The following is a 20,742-nucleotide window of genomic DNA, read 5'->3' as shown; positions in this document are numbered from 1 at the left end:
ACAAATGAAATACCTAAATTTAGAAGTTCTCGATGAACAAATTGGATTCAATATGGCTACTAAGCGAAAGAATCGCGCTTCTGAATGCCCGGCTACATCTAGTGTAAGCTTTTGAGCGCTGCAGTTCAAGTTACAGGATTATATTCCATGATCATAAACAATCATAAATGTTACGTAGTCGTATAAACTCCACGCCCGTGATTATAACAAGCCAGATTTTTCTGGTTTATATTTTCTTGGTGATGATTGTATTAATAAAAATGTATCCTTTGGATGTGATCCTCCCAGTTAGTGTGGTACGCCTTATAGGTAATCAGAGATTGAAATTCAAAACTAGAAAAGGTAGATTATGCATGCATAAAAGTTGCAATTTACGGAAGTGGTGTGTAATTAGAAGCCAGTAGTTTCTTTTAAGCTTGTACACCCACATTGCATGAATTGAAGATGTTATTTTCAAATAAGTAAGCGTAAATTATTGAATGTGGGACAACAAGCAAAAATGGGCGCCTAAGCTCTCAGTCAAATGTTTAGTACTAATCCCAGGTTATTTTTTCTTCCATGTACATACTTCATATTACTAACTTGGAATTAATGATTAAAAGTTGTCCGCCATAATACGGTTATGAAGATACTCAAGTAAACTGCAATTCATTGGAATGCAGTTAGGTAGAAAGCTTTAAGCCAGTGTTCCTCTGTCATTGGTTACCATTCAATTATTGGTTTCTGGTTTTTCATAAGTTATCAAGAGAAACAGTGCATCTCACTATCAGAATTGCCACAAGATTTTTTTTATATTATTAGTACAGATGCCATTAAATTTAATGCACTGTAAGCAGAAAATATCTTCCCCAATAATTAATTGTGTTTGTGTAAGATAACAAGCTAACTCAATGTAAATGAGCAGCAGAATAGAAACTAACCTTTGAAACAAGTTTACCTTGGCTAAAATTAAGGATATTCCTTTATCCCACAGAATAAAATAACACTGGATTGCTGTTCAGTCACCAAGTGATAGAAAATTTGTAAGGAACAGATGAGACTCAGGAGAGGAGCTCAGGAGAATCCTCAAAAAGAGATGTTACATAAAATTTGATAAGAGATAGGTAGAAGATTAGATAAATATCAGTGGGTCTATAGTTGAATACATATAGAAATTAGGCTTCACCATTAAGAAGGATATGAGAGAGAAATATGTACCTTGGGCAGTTATCTAAATCTTTATTCCATGGCCACAAAGTCTAAACAGAGTTTCTGTTGACTGAGACTGTACTATGACCTCATTTCTAGGAGAACACAAAATATTCTCGAAGTTGAGGGTTTGGATTAATGGTAGACAGGCTTTAATGCTTTACTTTTCATGATATAAGCACAGCTCCTATTCCACAGAAGAATGAAACTACTGGTTGATAAGTGTGACTTGCGATGGGTGCACATTTCAACAATTTTTTCCAGGTCTGCATCAAAGAACTTTAAAATGCTATATGAATGATACCAGAATGAATACACCATTGGCTTGACAACAAAATCCAAGGACAGCCAATAAAAAATGTGCCATCTAGAAAAAAATTATACATATCATGAAAGAATTACAACTCGAATGGTTACAAAGAAAATTTATTTTTTGGTTGCGACAGAGGGAAAGGAGGGGGTGGGCAGTGCAAAGAATTCATATCTTTATATATTCTATATATATATATAAAAACAGATAACTTTAATTTTCACTAACTGCCATGATAATTACATATTTTAAACCTGGAGCCTGAGGCACACATGCTGGAAGGGATCAAGGATTCAAGGGAAGTTGATTTTGGGGGATAAGGAATGTTGGGTGGGTTGGGATAAAAGGACAGAAGAGCTTAGGCTAGGAGAGCAGTATCACATGGTTTCTTCATTACCATTTCAACACCATAGACGCAAAAGCATCTCATGCACTACAGAAACCACAAAAACTTTCACTTCATCACTCTCAGAATTGCCAACTTCTTAAGTTTTCTCAAGCCACTCTCCCTGTCCACATCTCTAAAATCCTCATTCCTTAGCCATCATAAGCCATACACATACTGTACGATGTTCTGCCCAAGTCCTTCATAGCCATTATGAAAGTCTCCTTCTGATTATATTCCCAAACTCCTAATCAAGGAAAAGAGGTTATTTACAGACGCATGAGGCCTGTGGGCATCCATCAAGCACAAGAAAATGAACTCAGACCATTCACAGAAACAATGTCTATTTGTTTATCTTTTTCCTCATTAAAATAAAAAAGTGGGGGACCAGGTAGAGCCATAACTTAAAAAAACACCAGATGGCACACACTGCAAGCCATCATGATGAATTATTATCTCCATTGTCATGGTAGCTGTTCCCATTCACCACAAATGAGTTACCAAAGCCATAGACATGACCGCAATACTTGGCATCGTCAATGTTGTCTTCGAAGAACATCTGGAAGCAAAAAAATTGTAAGGCATAATTAAGAAAGCACTCTTGACGATAAATATGGTAAAAGAAAGCTATGATAAAATAATATCTACAGGAAAATAACTTTTGATATGATACAACACAGAATGATATCATCCCATGATGAGCAGAGCTAATAAAAGGTATTGCTTACTAACATAAATACATACTCACAAAAACTAATTATCAAAAGCAATTTACTAGGAATTACAAGAAAAATTACGAAAGAGCAATGAAGTAAATACATCTTGGATGAGCAAAAAATTAAACATATCATAGAGGTATGCAGTTAAGGATTGTTCATTTTGATTACAATTAAGTTTTTTTTTTTAAATAACGCTAGTATGGCTAATTTTTTTGCCAGGAAGTCCGAAAAAACCTATTGCCTTACTCCATGGAAATGGGTTTGTAAACTCAAAACTAAGATTGTTTTTATTATTATTATTTTACTTCTTTTCCTTATTTACAAAACCAAACTCTGAACTCTTATTGCCATATTGTGTTACAGTTATAAGATGTTGTTATTAAAAAAAATTCCCATAATTTTTGCATGTAACTGGGACATTGTAGAGAATTTTCTAAAACCGACCAGATGCCCTCAAAAGCTGTCTAAAGCAGGACTGTCCCAGCCAAACCAGGACTTATAGCCACTTTATTGACAGGGTGAGTGGTTTCCCAGCCATTCAGAGCTCCCCTTTTATAAATCTTCCACATTCACTTGTAATGTATACCAACAATAGTAACCAAAATTTGGGAAAATTCCCCCAAATGTTGTGCCTTTTGTCACAATGCCAACTCTCAATTTAATTTGCTCTTAAGGTATTAGATCTGCTATACATATAACCCACTTCCTTCATTACCTCCAAAGGAATAAAACTTTTGATAAGATAAAATATTGAGAATAATAACTCCTTGATGTTCCCTGTAATTCACAGGCATTTGTTCAAGGAAATAAGTATGCTACCCCTTAATTAAGTTTCTGGTATTAATTTGCCACTATTTCTAAAAATAGGCAGAGAGGCAATCAGAAAGCAGAAAAGTAATGACCAACTAAATCACTGAAAAAGAAACTTAATTGATTGAATTTTACATAGACAATTTCTGAATACTGAAGACAGAATCCACATTGTATCACAGTCAATAGATTATGCTTTGTGCAGCTTACCTCTCTCATTTTAAAGAAAGCCATTCCCGTGAGAAGTGAATCAGATCCTGCTTGGTGCTGGGGGCCAACCCGCTCTAGCTCCAGCTGATCGGCTACTTCCTGGAGACCCCCTTTCAAGTTCTTACAACTTTTCATGAGGTACTGAAAGGTAATAGAGGGAATCATGAAACTGGGACACAAGTACAAAGACATTCATCTCTGAGAGAAGAAAATGATTTAAGTACAGCTAACATCTAACTCCGTAATATAGACTAGGAGTTCTTAAAATCCACATACCTTGACATCATATACGTTTGGAAAGTAAATCTTCAAGAACTCAAAGAACTCACTTTCTTCAGCCGGCAATTCCTGGTTTGTAAGAATTTTCAATAGATAGCCGAAATCATGTCCACTGAAAAGATAAATAATTTTAGACTGAGCAATATAAAAGTTGATAATGAGAAAAAGAGTAAACATTAGAGCAAATGTAAAACGATTTGCCTAGAAATCAAAAGTCTGCAACTATGGAATTACTTTCTTAATTCAAAGTGATACTATTACCATCAACGTTCCTATTAGAGATGGGTCGAATAGCAGTTTTCTCTCAAATATCGAATTCGAATATTAACTCATTGCTCGATTATTCAAATACCTCGAATGCTACAATTGCACAAAGCATAATAAACGTAGGTTTTTTTCTTCTATTTCACTTGATGAATGTATAAATAAAAAGGTATATATCAAATACATTTTAAAAATCAACTTTTTTATTTTGAATAAATTACCCACATTCATTGTCGTTGCTTTACATCAGCTATTTTCGGTTGCACTTTTCCTAAGGTATCTGTTTTTGTTGGGTGACTTTGTTTAGACGAATTTGTCATCTCCAAAGCCATCTGATTTTTTATCATCTCAAATTTATTTGAATAGTATGAGAACACGGTGAAAATAATTTTTTGAAAGTTGGTGTATTGATGCATTCAGCCCACTCTCCTAACCCACTCCGACGCTTTCATCTTCTCCGAAATCAAACAAAAGGTCCTCGCTCGGGCAGGGGTCGTATTACGAAGACCTTAGCTTCGAAAAAAATATCAAGTTACACGAGAACAATAAAGACGTGTCTCACGCCCCCCTTTTCTAGCCCACTGACCTTTTTCTGCCTACCTGTTTCGAAGTTCCCCATTTCTGGAGCTAAACTGCTGCATGAGTACCGTGCGATAGTAACATTAGCGCATTTCCCAAGATCCGCTGTCCCCCTCTGAGGCTTTCCTCTTCTCCGAAATAAATAAGGACCCAGCTCGCGCAGGGATCATATTACAAAGACCTTAGCTTCCAAAAAAATATCAAGTTACGCGAGAAAAATAAAAGCGTGTCTCGCGCCCACCCCCTTTTCTCACCCACTGACTTTTTTTACCTACCAGCTTCGAATTTCCCCCTTTCTGGAGGTCAACCGCTGCATGAGTCATCTATTAGCACAAAAGGTGTCTAAGAATGACTTTCGGCAATTATTATTACACCTTTATTAGATTGAAATATTAGTAATGTTCGCCTAATTTAAAAAAGAACAAGATCAAACGCGACGCATTTCTGACTTTATTTAAGCATTTTACGCGAGGAAATAAATGTCAAAATAGGACGGAGGCTTGGCATTCTGGCGAGACTCGATATGAGCAGCAGAGCTTCTCGGAAGTTGATGTGGTATTTTTTTCCGAAAACATATATCAAGTTACAATTTATGAGTGGTGCTATAAATCTTTATTGTTACAGTCCCAGACGAAGGGATATTTTCTCAGGATATTTGGTTTCTCCCTGATAGCAATTCCAATTCATCTTCTTATCTCGTGAGAACTCCCAGAGATGGACTGAAAATAATTGAAGAAAATCAGGTGGAGAAGAGCTTGTATTTTACAAAATGCCTCAGATTGTCAGCTAGCACTTGGCAGCAGGAGTGGGGGTAAAGCGATGTTAGTTGAATTAATTAAGTATATGCCCAATTGTTTCCATAAAATTAAAATATTCCATTAATCAGCTAAATTCCTGTTCGAATCCTTTAAAGGAAATCAAAATTACACCCCAAAATCTTGTGTTGCCTGCTGCATAGGCAACCGAGTCAAACATTCCAGCATTCATCATTTAGTATTCGAGGTATTCGAAATTCAAGGTATTCGAATATTCGAGCAATGATTTAATATTGGAATTCGATATTCGAGTTCGAGAAATCTACTATTCGACCCATCTCTACTACAGTGGAACCTCGTTAAAGCGAGTACGGGCTATAGCGACACCCCCGCTATTACGAGAGATAGCCGATGCACCGTCAATTGACCCTATAATGAGCATGTTAAAAAATTCGTTTTTACGAGACCCTTTCGGTGTTGGTTCTCGCCATAGCGAGGGTTTCACCGCCGGAAGACTTTCATCAAGACTCCTTAACCTCTGTAATTGCTAGCGATCTGTTAGAAATGAAGTTAATGGAGTGCTCAGTCTCAAATATATGTGGTAAACTGTCGTTCGATAAATATAATGATTGACGAAACAATGCTTTGCATGATTTTTATTCAGTGCGGCGCTTATAAATTGTTTGAATAGTTAGTTGTTATTTGAGTAAGGAAATTTAGAGATGCAAAAAACATCGCCTTTCGTCTGGATTTATGCTTACGTTTATCGGATAGATGTTTATCTGTCGCCGCACCACTCCTGTTCCTGTATATCTGTTCGCAACAGGTATATTGGCTATTATTTGCTCCACCTCCGGTAAAGCGACAATTCGCTATAGCGAGTGTTTATTAGTGCACCGTGGGGTGTCGTTATATCGAGGTTGCACTGTATTTGCACATCTCTATTTCCTTTTTATCCTTCCTTTTCACATCAGGCTTAGCATTCCAAAGTGAAAACTTTCAAGGGGATTGGAAAAATGATGTTGTGCCTCAACGTAACATGGACAAAACCCATGTTGAAACATGCACCCCAGAGACGACCCTCCCCCTCACACCACAGACCCTCCCCCTCACACCACAGACCCTCCCCCTCACACCACGCGACTTTCCCCACCCCGGCGCCCAACTTCCCCTCACACCATGTTATTTTTCCCCACCCCGGTGCCGAACTTCCAACTTCTCCTCACACCACATGGCCTAGTGGAGCACTCTCATTGGCCAGAGGGTGGCCAGGGTCCGGTATAAAGCCTGGTGCCCAGGATCATAGAAGTCAGTTGCGGAGGAGGTGGCCTTAGGGTACGGAAGATGAGCGAGTTTCCCTTCGGACATTCTACTCCTCTTGGCGTTGATGATTCGCCCCCTCACCCAGGCTGATGCAGCGGAGGTCTCATGAGGAACTGATCCACTCTCGCTCCCTCCGTTACCATGAGGAGCGCACACGCAGTCCCAGGGGGTCCCCTCCCCGGACACTGCCGCATCCGGGAGCCACCCGCCTGAGTTCATCGCCTGTAGAAGCAGATGGAACATATGGCCTCTGACGCCACCATACTGCTTGCGACTCTTGGACTCGCCGCCAACGCCAGAATCCCCGCCAGAGCTGTCGTGGATCCACGGAGATCCCCAGAGAGGCCATTCCTGAAAGTTCCAGACCCAGCCCCGTGGAAGCAGTTGCCACGCACCTTGCCCACCCTGGCAGGTAGCCCCCTGTAACTTTCTACCTCTGAAACCAATAAACGCACCCCTGAGTGTTTTAAAATTCCCATCCAGGTGTTTCTTTACTCCACCCCATGATTACCCGATCCCAGGTCTCCCTCTCAACCGAGGATGCCGCTGGAGCCGTGACAATGAGATTATGCTGGAGTATATATTGTTGTAATGCCTGGTCGAGAAATTACCATACTCAATTCGATACTCGCAAGTAGTTTTCAACTCGACTTGAGATCAAAAAGTACTACTCACACACCCTAAAATGAGGTAGTCACCACAGAGATTCACTGTCCTTGAAATATAAATGGCAGGGGAAGAAAATGGATTGTGATATTCATGGGCTGGAATTCAAATGAAAATTCACCACGTATAACGGCCTTATGGGTCATAGGAATGCTTAAGAAAGGGTAAGAGAAAGTCTTTTCATTGCAACAAAGTTGTAGCCCAAGGGTAAGGCAGAACCAATAACATCTAAGACTTAAAAAACATATACTCAAGGCAACATTTAAATCTCTTCATCATTTATCGAGTTTCCGAAGTAAGAAAAAGTATGACTTACAGTTGTTAATAATATTTAGGCCTATAAATTAGTGGAAAATCCACAAAAAAATGATGAATCATAAATTTACCAAGAAAAGATAGGTTTAACAACCAAGAGCATAAAAAGTTAGGAAAGGAAGAGCATTATATGTACGTATTTCAACAATCCATTTCAACCACACTCAATGAAGAGAATTTCACCTAGCACCTTCGCTTATGCATTTTGCAGCTGATACAACAACCACCAAGGAAACTTTACCATTATATCGTAGTCAAGGAGGAATTGTTTTATACCTGTGGAATGTAATCCATTTGATGTTGTCCATGAGCACTATTCCAGATGTCATTAGAAGTTCCGCGAAATCAAGGGGATCAATGCCTTCTTCTTCAAGCTTATTGAATTGAATGCCTGAATCCCGAAGGAGATCAATGCTGTCCTGTGCATACATATCTTGTCTAAAATAGAAGAAAAAGATTAGGATATTAAAGTGATCATCTTACCACATATGTATATCTAAAAGCACAATCAAGAAAATCAAAAAAGAGATATGGAATACAAAATACTGAGGAAAAAGGTCTCATAACTTTTTGTAACAGCTGGACTCAGCTTATAGCTAAAAATCTTCACCAATGGTACCACACAATGGAGCTCGAGGCTGAGTTTAACCCTTTTACTGCCAACAGCGAGGGCCGATATATCGGGCCTCGCTGGTTTATCAGTCCGAATTATTTCACTTTTTTTTGCGATTGTGCCATTTTAACGGCTGTTATTTATGAAAATCCCCATAATCTAACTATGGTTATAAGATATAAAAATATCTCAATAATTGGGAAAAAAATCTAGACGTATTACATAGAGATGTGCGAATAGTATCCGCGAATACTCGAATACTAGATGCATGCATACTAGATGAGGGCATGCCACTGAAATGGTGTTTGACAGATAAGTATGTATACATCAGACAGAAATCCATCGTAGCAGTGTAAATGTCGAGACGGCATGCATTCGTTTTTTGCAAGGTGGTGTGCCCCTTAGGATATTTGAAAGAGATGTTAGTTGAATCAACTATATGCCCAAATTGTTTCCATAAAATTAAAATATTCCATTAATCAGCTAAAATCCTGTTTGACTCCTTAAAAGGAAATCACAATTACTCGCCAAAATCTTGGGTTTTCCTGTTGCATAGGCAACCTAGTCAAACCCCTGCATTCATCGTTTTTTTCGTCCATCCCCTTGAAAAACGATAGTTCGAGGTTCCACTGTGTACCTGTTACATTCATCAAGTGAAATAGAAGAAGAATCATACGTTTAAGAGGTATTTGAATATTCGAGCAATGAATTAATATTCGAATTCGATATTCGAGTTCGAGAAATCTGCTATTCGACCCATCTCTAGTATTAAATAAATTTAAGTACAGTGAGTCCTCGTTTAACGTTGTTGATTCGTTCCTGAAAAAGTCGACGTTAAGCGAAACAACGTTAAACGATGCAGTATTTCCCATAAGAAACAATGTAAAAAATTTAAATAGGTTCCTAGCCATGATCCTAACAATCCATTTCTTCGTGAAGAATCCAGAATTTCCCGGGCGAGAATCCAAGGAGGCCAATTACCGGAGCCGTAACTTTAAGCAGACTTCGTGACCAATCGGGAGACACATGAATCAGGCCAAAATGAAAAAATCTGAATCTGACACTCGGAAGCACGAGGATGAGGGGCGAGTCAAATTTCGTGATGATATGAATTCTTTAACCCGGCGGAAATCGCGTGAAACATTCATTTAAGATTATTAACTTCAGCATGATAACGATTCATTCGAAACGAAACGAATTTTCATAACGAAAAGGTTGGGAAGAAGGCATTATTAAATGAAATATAAAAAACTAAAAAGAAAGTATTTTAATGGCGAATCATCGATATTTTCAGTAACAGAAGAAATTTTAATTGTAAAAACTCGACCTGCAAACCTAAAACTCGACCGATCTCTCCAGCAGTTGCACCTTCATCAATTCTTTTAATAATACCAAGTTTTTGTTCTAATATCGCCGTTTTTTCTTCACGTCTGAAGAACCACCAGGAAGCCACTCTTCTTCGTGGACATTTTTTTCTGTTGGCATCACAAAAATATACGGATAATGGGTAAATGAGGCGATAATTATTCGCTCAGATGCATATTTAACATACGCTACCCACGCCAACCTTTTCTGTCGAACGAAAATTACCAATCGCATTAATATAGTAATATTTACTATACATCAGATGCGCTTGCGTTCTATTCGCCATTCATTTTTTTTCGCCGCGCATAATTTGAACAACGTTATCGCGAAGCAATAACGACGTTAAATGATAAAGGGTTTCAATTTTTGGACAACGTTATCGTGAAACAACGTTAAACGGGACGACGTTAAACGAGGACACACTGTAGCTGAAAAATTTTTAAATGTGAAATGTTGCTAATTCCAGAAAATAGCCTTGGCAGTCTTCGTACATCCCACCAGAAATGGGCTGGCAGTAAAAGGGTTAAAACTGCCATGTAAGTCCACAGGTTGAGTATAATGGGTCTACCTCCAGGTAAGCAGCATTACTAGCAATTTCACTTGCCGGATAAGCAGTTGTGGGCAAAAAGTGACTGCATTCTAAGGTGGTATGGTTATACCTATTGTATGTAAGTGTGTGGGAGTAACTATTACCTCATGGATACAAAAGCCTTAGCAATCCAACCAATGCCCAAAATCTAAAGTTGAAATTTAAACTTTAAGTTGCATTCATCAATTTTATCATCAGAGACGTAAGTTTGGTAGCTGTATAAAATTATAATATCGATATAAAATCATTCTTTCCTTGATTTATAGATGACTTTTGGCCTTTATGCATCAATTTACTGAAGATTGCCTTATGCCAAAAATAAGTCATGCCCTATGTTACTTCGATATCATCCCTCGTGAACCGTAATGCAACAAGAACCATATAATATGATACATTTCAGGGTGGGATTCAAATTACCTACAGCTTGTTGAAACAAATAAGTCAGAAATCTGTCAGCAAAAGTAGCATTGAAAGCAAATAAAACCTCATGCCTCTGTTCACTTCAACAGAGCCTCCACTAAAATGTATTTCTATCTTTTCGAACACTAACAAGGGGAGACCACGTACCTTGCTCCGCCTATTTCAATGTCGTACTTTTTATGGCATTCGGAATGGTGAACACATCTCTGAACTGATAGCGGTTCCATTGAATGGGCCTTAGTTTGGCTGTAATTAATTTCCGAGCGTTATTTTTAACAAGCGCTATGTAATCCTAAAATAGCGCCATCACTCCAACAGCAACAGTTGGTGTAGCGGATAGCGCGTCCTTCTCTCACCTGGGGGGGGCTTGGGCTCGATACTTCGTCGTGGCAATATATTTTGAGGTTTTCATTTTGATCATACGGCGACAAGTTTTTCATTAATGTTACTTGCAGCACGCATTGGCATGAGAAAAAATTTTTATCATCATAACAGCGTTTAGGTATTTAAGCAGTGTCATTTCGAGTGCGGAGATATGAGGACTACATTAGCAAGGTTTGGTGTGCGCTAAAATGTTAATTTTTTATATTGCTTATATTGATCAACTTCCAGATTAAATATAAAAACCACTTCTTTCGAGAGCACATGTCCTTAAGGCCCGCGGTGAGCAGCACTATGCGTGCAGATGTAATAAATCAGATGACAAAATGAATATAAGTTACCATATCTCTAGAACACTGTAATTCACATTACTCCAAAGTTAACTTCAAGTACCCACATACTAAAAGAGCCATTCCGAAATATTAATTCAATTAGCAAATAGGATGGAATTTAAGATGATTATTTAAAATCAACAATTACATCAAATGTGTCTCGTGCTTGCCGCTTCCCATAATCTTCCACAGCCCTCCAGCATAATAACAAGTATTCTTCTGTTGAGAAAATGAAATGAATTTTCCTGTTTACATGTATTTCCACGTAATATAATCACGTTTATTAAATACTGTTTTTTTCCAGACAATTCCTAAAAGAAACGTTCATACGAACTTCATTATTACGAACCTCTGGTTTTTTGGTCCCGCGACCTACGTAATAACAAGAGTCTACTGTATCTGTGGATATTTGGATCCAAGGTATCCGATCCCTAGGAAGCATCATTAGGTTAAGACTACAAGTGAATACCTACTTATCTCCGAGTGCCATACATATCGTGTAATTAAGCTGTAAATTTTTAGTATTGAAAGTGAAAATTTTCATAACTGTCGAAATTCCAGGCATACGTCTGCAATACTGCACGATAGGATTTAAATAAAATGCAGCAAAATTTTTTCCTTTACCTCCGATGCTCAAAATAGGGGTGCGTCTCTTACACGTGTTTACATGGTATTTCACTGATGATTGCCCTTCTTTGATGATCAATTGGGGACTAATGAAAGAATTGTGTTGAATCTCAAATATAACACATAAACATTAAAAATATTTATGTCTAAGAAAATATTTTTTGACATTTTAGCCTCAAATGGACAGAAAAAATCAAGAATATGATAGTAAGGAACATGTTCAATGACATACAGAAGAGCCTTGATAATCCATCTTACTGGAAGTGAAAGTCCGAATGGATAATTTAAAGAGACGGATAATCCATTCATGATCAGTTCAAGAATTAAGATTAAGATTAATTAAGATAAGCAATTTTTACTTTGGTTTCAGAGCTATAATTCCCTGAACTGTTAGTACCAATTTCATTGAAAAACAAGTAATTTTCAGGCAGGAAAGTTATAAAAGAGAGATTAGCAAAGGGTAGGAAATGGAGAAAAGGGACTGCGAAGTAGATATGTATGTACTATCATTTGCAAAAGTCTTGCAACAAATCGAGCGGCGCCACTTTCGCTCCACAAAGATTGTGCCCGGAAATTGTATGGTTTTCGGGTGGATGCAACAATCCAATACTAGTCTTCATGGTTCAATGCATGGAGAACGGGTCATTGGGTGGGTTAGGTATTTTGTCATCATTTTCAGTCTCGGGATTTGACCGCTTCCATTTAAGTGAAATTAATGTCCATGATATTCCCCCAAACACATTGTAGCATTTAATGCAGTAGGAAAGATCGAAGGTAATTCCTCGGAGGGATTTTAAAAAGTTGGTAGCTTGGCTCTTTTTGAGTGACCTCAGCTCTTTTCAGAGAGCTGGAAATCACGAGTCGTTCACTGTGAACATGGCAGACTTTTGTTTACATCTATCGACTCGGGTTGATGTTTTAATACAATATCTACGACATATGATACGAGGCAGCTTTGAAATTTCCAGTGTTTCATCATATAAATATCTGAGCAAACACGTAAATATGAATTAGTTAAGCTGATCGGCATAAATCGTTGCGTAAGTAATAACAGAGTTCTCCGACGTCCGTCGATCGGTAAAGATTTATTCCTTTCCACTTATTCAAAGTATGACGAGGAAAACTTAATTCCAGCTAAAAGTCCCATTTTTAATGATTGTCGGATTTCAACTGGTATTGTTTGATAATATGTTCTACTGCTGAATTAGTGTGAATGCGAATAATAACTCTAAGCTGCTATGTCGTTGATGATTAAGTTATCTTATGTAGATGCAATCATTTACATATACACTGATGAATTAGGGATAATGTAGGATACTTACCTAGCATTATTAATTGAATTATCTACTTGCATTAAGTAGGTCACATTGTATTAGGAAATGTGTTTGTTGGCAATACGTTTTATGTTTAAGGCATCAGTGGAACTGCAGCTCATTTCATAAAACCTTTCAAGTCGAGTAAGAAGGACGTAAGCATATCCTAACAGAATTTCTATTTGTAATGAATGTATACGCTTGCTTCATTAGAAATACAAATACCGAGTTTGAAACATAATAACAAATAATAATAAAAAGACGATACCATACCGAAGTCGCAGACGACAACATCATTATATTCCTATTGTATACACTAACCAGCCGAAACATAGAGTATGCGAAAGCCTCCGTGCTCAAGTTATAATCATATAAACGAATAAAAGACTAATATACCGAGAAAGTGATTATTTTGATCAAATTCATTCAAGTGAGAAGCCGTAGGAGAAGCACATGAAGGAGCTCAGTGTTACAATAACATCAAATAATTAAATTTACCGCGTGATGACCTTGAACTGGAAATAGCTCAGTGGATAAACATTCTGGCTGGCAGTAGGAGGGGCCCGCGTTCAAGTCCTTCCCGAGGCCAAAATTTTTTTATCCTCCGCACAGCCGTATTTTAGTTTAAAGTTTTTTTATTTTTGAAATTTATGTTAAGAGGGTACCAGCTGTTGAATTTGATCATTTTTTGCAACAATTTCTAATTTAATTGACCGTGCGACGGGAATCATGCGTAGTTAGCGCGGTAGGATGAATCAATTGCGTTTTCTTGAAGGAACTCCAATCAGAATCACTGGTGAATGTAATTCCTACTGCTATATGGTTTCCTTTACAGGTCCGTGACTGCTCAACATTATTAACCTTTGGAATGAGAACTATCGTAATAATCTAAGGTTCCATATACGTAATTTCTTAAATAGATCAATTTTATCTGATTAAAAAGAAAATTATGAATGATATTTTGCAGCGATTATGCTGTCCGTCTATATAGTATGCTACCTATTTGTCATCAACATGTCGCCATATCCTACCAAGTTAATGTCTCCAGTAAAGTTTTTCAGAACAATTTTCCCCTTTTTCGTTTCGTAAATGAGCAGTGACGGAAACTTTTCTTAGAGATAGAAAAATATATAAATTAAGTGAAGAATTTTACTTTTAAACTTTAGGCTTCAGTATTCTACAATCAGTGTTTTTTTAATACAGTAATTTTGTTGGAAAGGGACAGAATGTGAGACTAGCTGATCTACTAAGTACAATCCTACGAATAACCTATGTAATGGTAATCCTTAATCGTGCACGCACCACGGCGCTTATTTTTAAATATAGGAAAGGCTTATCTTGAGGTATTTTTCTAGTGCGTACTTTCTTCAAGCAAATTGTGGCATCAACATGTATATGATAGTGCTACAAATTGGCCCTATTTACACTATTTTGGAAGTACGTGAGAATCACTTACGGCCTGCAAGTTTTACTCCAGGTAACCTACTTCCTCGTCCCTGGCTGGTAAAGTTGCGATAAAGATGTAGGGCAAGACGAGGTGCAGGACCTATTAGCTGACCAAAACTACGGCCCGGGAGCACCCGATTCAGCGTTAAAAGCTGAGGGAGCAGCTAAATTATGCGCAAAGTATTTTACCTCCCTAATAGATGCGCAAAGTATTTCCCTCCCTAAAAAAGGGCGAATATTGGTTTAAATTGACTTTCAATTTAATCTCTGTCTGTTGTTATTGGAAACCATACCAATGGAGGCAGTCATGGACAGGGAAAAGTCGTACTATTAAGTCACTCTTTAAGTTGGTTGTCCTTAATAATATAATAATGGCCGAAATATTAAAATCGAAACAATAACTAATTTATTATAACAAAAAAGAGATTAATGCGACATGATCACTAAATATGTTAGTGCTATCGTAAAAATTTAAGCCTCTCCTAGATATGTGAACAGTAAAAATAGAGACATATTCCGCTAGCAACGATGAGGCCTAGCAATTTTTTTGGCCATCAAAATTCCATTTTTTTCCGAAGAAATATTTCCATCTGTGTAAATATATTTATCCAATTAACAAATTGGTAATTAATGAAGAAGAAAGCTTATGGAGCTATCTTTATCAGCTTCAACTACGTAAAGAACTATTTAATGCCTATCAATTAGATATGGTGGAGACGACAGATTCGTGTTTTTTTCCGGAAAATTGCCAGTTAATTTTTTTTTCATTTATTAATTCTTCTATATCGAACAAATATTTCAGCAACTTAATATAAAGTCTCCTGAACGACGTTGAATCCCTAAAAAAAAGGGTTACGAGCGAGTTGATTTCCGTGTTCCTAATGGCGAAATCGTGCCCCCAGCCGGCATTATGGGGTTTACCATTGGAAGCCAGGCGTCATAGGTACCCACTCTTTTAACGGGTAAATATTTTCAATTATCTACTCCAGTCACTACGGGTACAAAAATAATCTCAAACGCCGCGACGACTTAACAACATATGCGCTCGTTTACTCAACTGAACATCGTAATGATTTCCTACGTCTCACTCCCGTGTCACGATGACCCGTTCGTGAGTCGTTCCCGAGCTACCATGAAGATTCATACGTAGATAGTGATCATTCAAACTTAATGGTGGCCAGAAATCGACAATGGAGCGAAAGTGGCGCCGCTCGATTTGTTGCAAGACTTTTGCAAATGATAGTACATAATCCAACAAAATATGATTTAAATGACAGATAGCCAAGGCTCTACTGTACAGAAAAATTTATTCCCCAACTTACGAGAGATTGAACTTGAAATTGAACTGCCATGTGGAATATCCACTATGCGTTTTTCCATTGTCATCAAGGAAAGTGAATCCTATCTGGATAATGCGCAAGAGATCAACATTGCATCGCATGAGCTGGTAGTTGTACTCAGCAGAGCTGCGAAATTCTCCGAGGGGCCTCGCAACCACACCCGGGAACTCTGTGTCCTGGAAAAAGAGGGATATGGGAGATAAAAGATAAAGACACAGTAAAGCATATTAATAAACCCTTGAACAAATAATAGTGGATTATAAACCATAACTCAGCACCCTTATACCCGCAGGCCTCTGAATGCTCCTTCCAGAGATAAGTAACCTTTATAACCTCCTATTAAATATGCTTTGATGGGAATCTTTGCCACTGGAATATTTAGCAGCAGAAATGGTCACCCAATATGTCAACATTAATCTCTACACTGGCTAAAAGTGGAGCTGGAGACTAGTAAAGTAGGTTCAAACTTGAGATGGATAAGAAACACACAATAAAACAAGACCTCCATAATTATGAGGCAGGACAAATAATTTTAGAAAACAAAAAGAAAATAATTTCAGAGAGATGACAGAATGATAAATGGGACTAATTCCAATTACATATAACCTCTCCTTGAGATATTTTCCATTAGTCATTACTAACTCCTTTCAACAACTTAATTACTATAATAATGCCATAGCTTCCCTCATTAAATAACCTGACAGCACATAATTCAAATTTTGGAATTTTAATGCAAAAAAATTTCTTCAGTTTGGAAAAATGCACGCAATCATCACAACAGATTCCTTTTCCATGCCAGTAAGTACAGCACATGATAAGAAACGAAGGGAAAGCAAAGCCAGAAATCAAACCATTATTCAAGGGTTTCCTCCCCCTCTTGGCTTGACTGTAGCCCTTGAATAAAGAAGATGGTACTTTCTCACACGATGCTCACACATTGGCAATTGGTGAAGCCAACCTTAACCACAAGCTGGGATGCACAAAAGTGGCAGCATCCAAAAGCTCGAGTCTGCTATGCTCCCATGCCAGATGTGGGTGTGTGATGATGGCAACTCCAATAACTTGAGTTCCACTACGCTTGCTTCAGTTACTTACATGATATTAGCCTCTTTCTAAAAGGTCTATGATTGAAATCTGACACCCAGTGTTCCTTTGTTTGTTCAAGGTCTCGTTTTCTGAAAACTCTTTTAATCCAAACCTGACAACTACATCCCACAGAAACAAAGATTTGTTTCTGCGGGATGTAGTTGATGATTTCACCCCTCCCCAAAAGCTCTTTGGATGAGCATTTTTCTAAGCTATAACTCTCTTCGGACACCAGTCTTTGCACATTTAAGCTGATATTCACATTATTGTTTTTTCAACCACCTTAATACATTTCTTAATGTCTTAGCTCAAAAAGCCCCCTCCCCAATATTTGTTAGTGAACAATGAATCAACAAATATTCCACCCTTACCCTCCCCCATGGTCATCCCTCCCTTAATCGGAGCAGATTTAAACCATATACTTACTAACTGGAAGACCTATTCATATTGCTGTAACAGTATAAATATAAAGTGTTGATATTACCAGTGCCAGTTACCAAATAAATAATTAATACCCTGAACATCATATATTTACTGCATTTTTAACAAGGAGGCCAGGGATGACATCAAGCTCAAGGTGCATAAAATATATGTACCTTGTTTTCTAGAATTTTAGTACCAGGTAAACAAACATTACCTCTGGCTAATGAACTTTTTAATTGGTGAAATCTTGACACAAAAATGTATAGCAGTTTAAGAATTAACAATGGAAAGGGGAGAAATTGTGCAAAGACTAACTTCAGGAATTCATAGGTAAGAAGTTGAACGAAAAGAACAGTAAAAACCCAAAACACTTAATAAATTACATAAAAGCCAATAGATAAATAACCATGGAAAAGAGACATAAGGCAATTTTGTGTCAAATGGAGGACAACATTCATTAAATACCATGAGGCCCACCGAAATGATACTCATAGTCAGAAAAGATTACTTGAATATCAACAGTAAAGAGGAAGGATGTGGAAAATTATGTATAACAGCAAATAAATAAGCAAAAACCATAGACAACTTTTAACTGGAATGAATGACAAAACATCTTATCATAAAATAATATGAAATAAAGCAAATTTCAAATATGAAAATCATCAGAAAGGGAGCCTCTTCAATTTAAAATACCAAATAATTAAATGACTTTTCAATGCTAACATACACAAAAAAGTCCATCATGTATATAAAAACTTATATGAATCTGTTTTTCTGAGACCCCAGCCAAATGAGAGATAAACCTTGGAAGTTTAGAATTTGTTTTCATACAAGGAGTAAGATTGGAAATAACCAGTAAGAAATATAAAACTATAATTCTAGCTTTTTAACATTGAACTTACCATGGCAACATAGTGGTACTTTTGGACGACTTGGCGAATGGTACGAAATTCCTCTTCTAAATTGTGAGCCCAAACGTCCCGGATACCACACTCCTCGTTGCTGGGAATGCCTCCACTTGGCATGGCCGATATTTCCCCACTTTCCCAAACACCGCCACTGTCACTTCAACCACTTCACTACAACAAGACCTCTTTCACAGATTCAATATTATTGAGCCCTAACTAAGCACTCACACCTCAAAATTTTAATAAAACTGGGTTCTTCGAATATAAACACAAAGAGATGACTGGCAACAAAATTTCTAGGAATAAACACTTGTCAGAAAAGCACAGACGCGCCTTTATAAGTCCAAGTGCTTAGATAAACATATTTTAGTCTTTAAGTACATAATAGATCACAAACCAAAATGTTCCAGATGAGGATAAGTCCTAGTATCGTCCCACTTTATAAGGTTACAAGCATATGCTATTTGATTCCTGGGAAGAAAACAAAACTCAATTACGATACATAACATTCATCACATCAACTAGTAACGAATTAAAACACATAATATCGAATTACTTGAAAACATGATGAAATGGAAATTTACAATAGAAATTTAATTCCCATTTGGATTTCAAAATGGCAACTGGGCTAAATATAAGGCAATCCAGTTACTTTGACAAAAATTATGACGACCTTACAGGGAATTCTGTGTAATGCTTAAATGTCCCAACCACAAACATTACACCTTGATGAATATCATCATTTTATTTCCTTCACGCTGACTTTTAATCTAAGATAGCTATAAAAGGCGCTGGCATACAACTTCTAACGTTAAAGTTAGGTCAACAAGTTAAGAAACTAGAATTTTGTAATGCATTGAGCGACTCTGTTGTTGCCATGTTGGGGTAGCTGGAGTAGATGACAAGTTTAGCGGGCACAATTGATCATCTATACCGAGATAGAATATGATTCATACATTACAAAAACAACAAATAATAATATTCTTTTACCTTTCATGGCTAACAAGGTCCTTTCTGTCCCTCTGCAAACACAAACAGCACAGTTTCGTGAAAGACTGTGCATATATTCGCAATAGCAACCATCGATAACTTCGAGTTGTGGTTCTTCCATGACTATCGAAATTCAACAGTCGCTGGGTTGCAACAGTCGCTATCGAATCAGCAGTGTCCAGCGTTTCCGCGGGTGTTTGATTTGTAATGTTGTGTCCTTCATACACATCCATGATCACAGCCAAAGTCACAGCGTATACAAGACTGTCATGGTGTGATCTTTACATCAAATGTCGCGAAGCTTTTCTCAGTAGGATAAATTCTGGTGTTATGTTAAAATTACGTTTTTTATTATGAATTATTTATCATAAAAGCACAATGAGCCTCTTATAGGTTTAAAATATCCAAATATGGGTTTCCGGAACAAATCGAAGAGTTGCACGTTATATGCCAGGCCAACGCGAGTCCTGTAATAACGGTTTTCGTGGATTGACCGCTTCATGAAGGAGAAACGACCGTAATAAGCCGCATTGTCATCCAAACTAATTAAGTTGATGGTTCTCGAAAATTTGGGGAGTCAATATTCTGTAGCAGATTCCGCATTCAAAATTACTCAAATTCTTCATTTATCATAGCATTATATCAGAATACATGACATGAGCATTGTATTTTGCCCAACTCTAGGGTGGCCATTTACATCGCGGTAGGCCAAAGCATTGGCCTACCGCGGGTAAACCGGGCATTATGTCTTATGTTAGGACCGGGCAGTGGCGAAACCAAGGCCCTTATATAAGGGCCATGGGCGAAACAGACATTTGGGGGAAGGGGGAGCCTGGAAGGGCGACCACCCCCTGGCAACAAATGAAAGTGAATTAAGTGTCCGGAAAATTATTTGAAAAATGACAAACCTGGAAATACATCATATACCATTTTGTCACTTAAAATCTAATTTGAAGCAGATGCAGTTATTACAAGTCAAAACTATACAATATGGTTTTTAATATTTTCTTTGTCTTTGGGGAGGATCTACTCCCCTCAACCCCCCCATGGTTACGCCACTTGTCCCGGGGAGAGGGGTTTTCCCAGTTTCGAAAACCTCTCGCCTT

At 37.6% G+C, this 20,742-nt stretch overlaps 1 protein-coding gene across 1 annotated transcript; it reads right to left on the bottom strand.

Moving 5' to 3' along the window:
• Positions 1 to 1,598: 1,598 nt before the first annotated feature.
• LOC124162133 (CCR4-NOT transcription complex subunit 7) lies at positions 1,599 to 19,769 on the bottom strand. Its single transcript, XM_046538553.1, has 7 exons — positions 19,637 to 19,769; positions 18,641 to 19,117; positions 16,212 to 16,405; positions 8,080 to 8,241; positions 3,899 to 4,013; positions 3,623 to 3,763; positions 1,599 to 2,442 (listed from the first exon to the last, which is right to left on the bottom strand). The coding sequence occupies exons 2-7, from the start codon at positions 18,761 to 18,763 to the stop codon at positions 2,323 to 2,325; spliced, it is 855 nt and encodes a 284-aa protein (XP_046394509.1). The 5' UTR covers positions 18,764 to 19,117; positions 19,637 to 19,769; the 3' UTR covers positions 1,599 to 2,322.
• Positions 19,770 to 20,742: the final 973 nt, after the last annotated feature.

This window comes from Ischnura elegans, chromosome 7 (genome assembly GCF_921293095.1).
Source record: "Ischnura elegans chromosome 7, ioIscEleg1.1, whole genome shotgun sequence".
Classification (NCBI taxonomy): Eukaryota; Metazoa; Arthropoda; class Insecta; order Odonata; family Coenagrionidae; genus Ischnura; species Ischnura elegans.
Note: the sequence above shows the minus strand (reverse complement) of the source record. Positions and strands in the feature narration are given on the sequence as shown.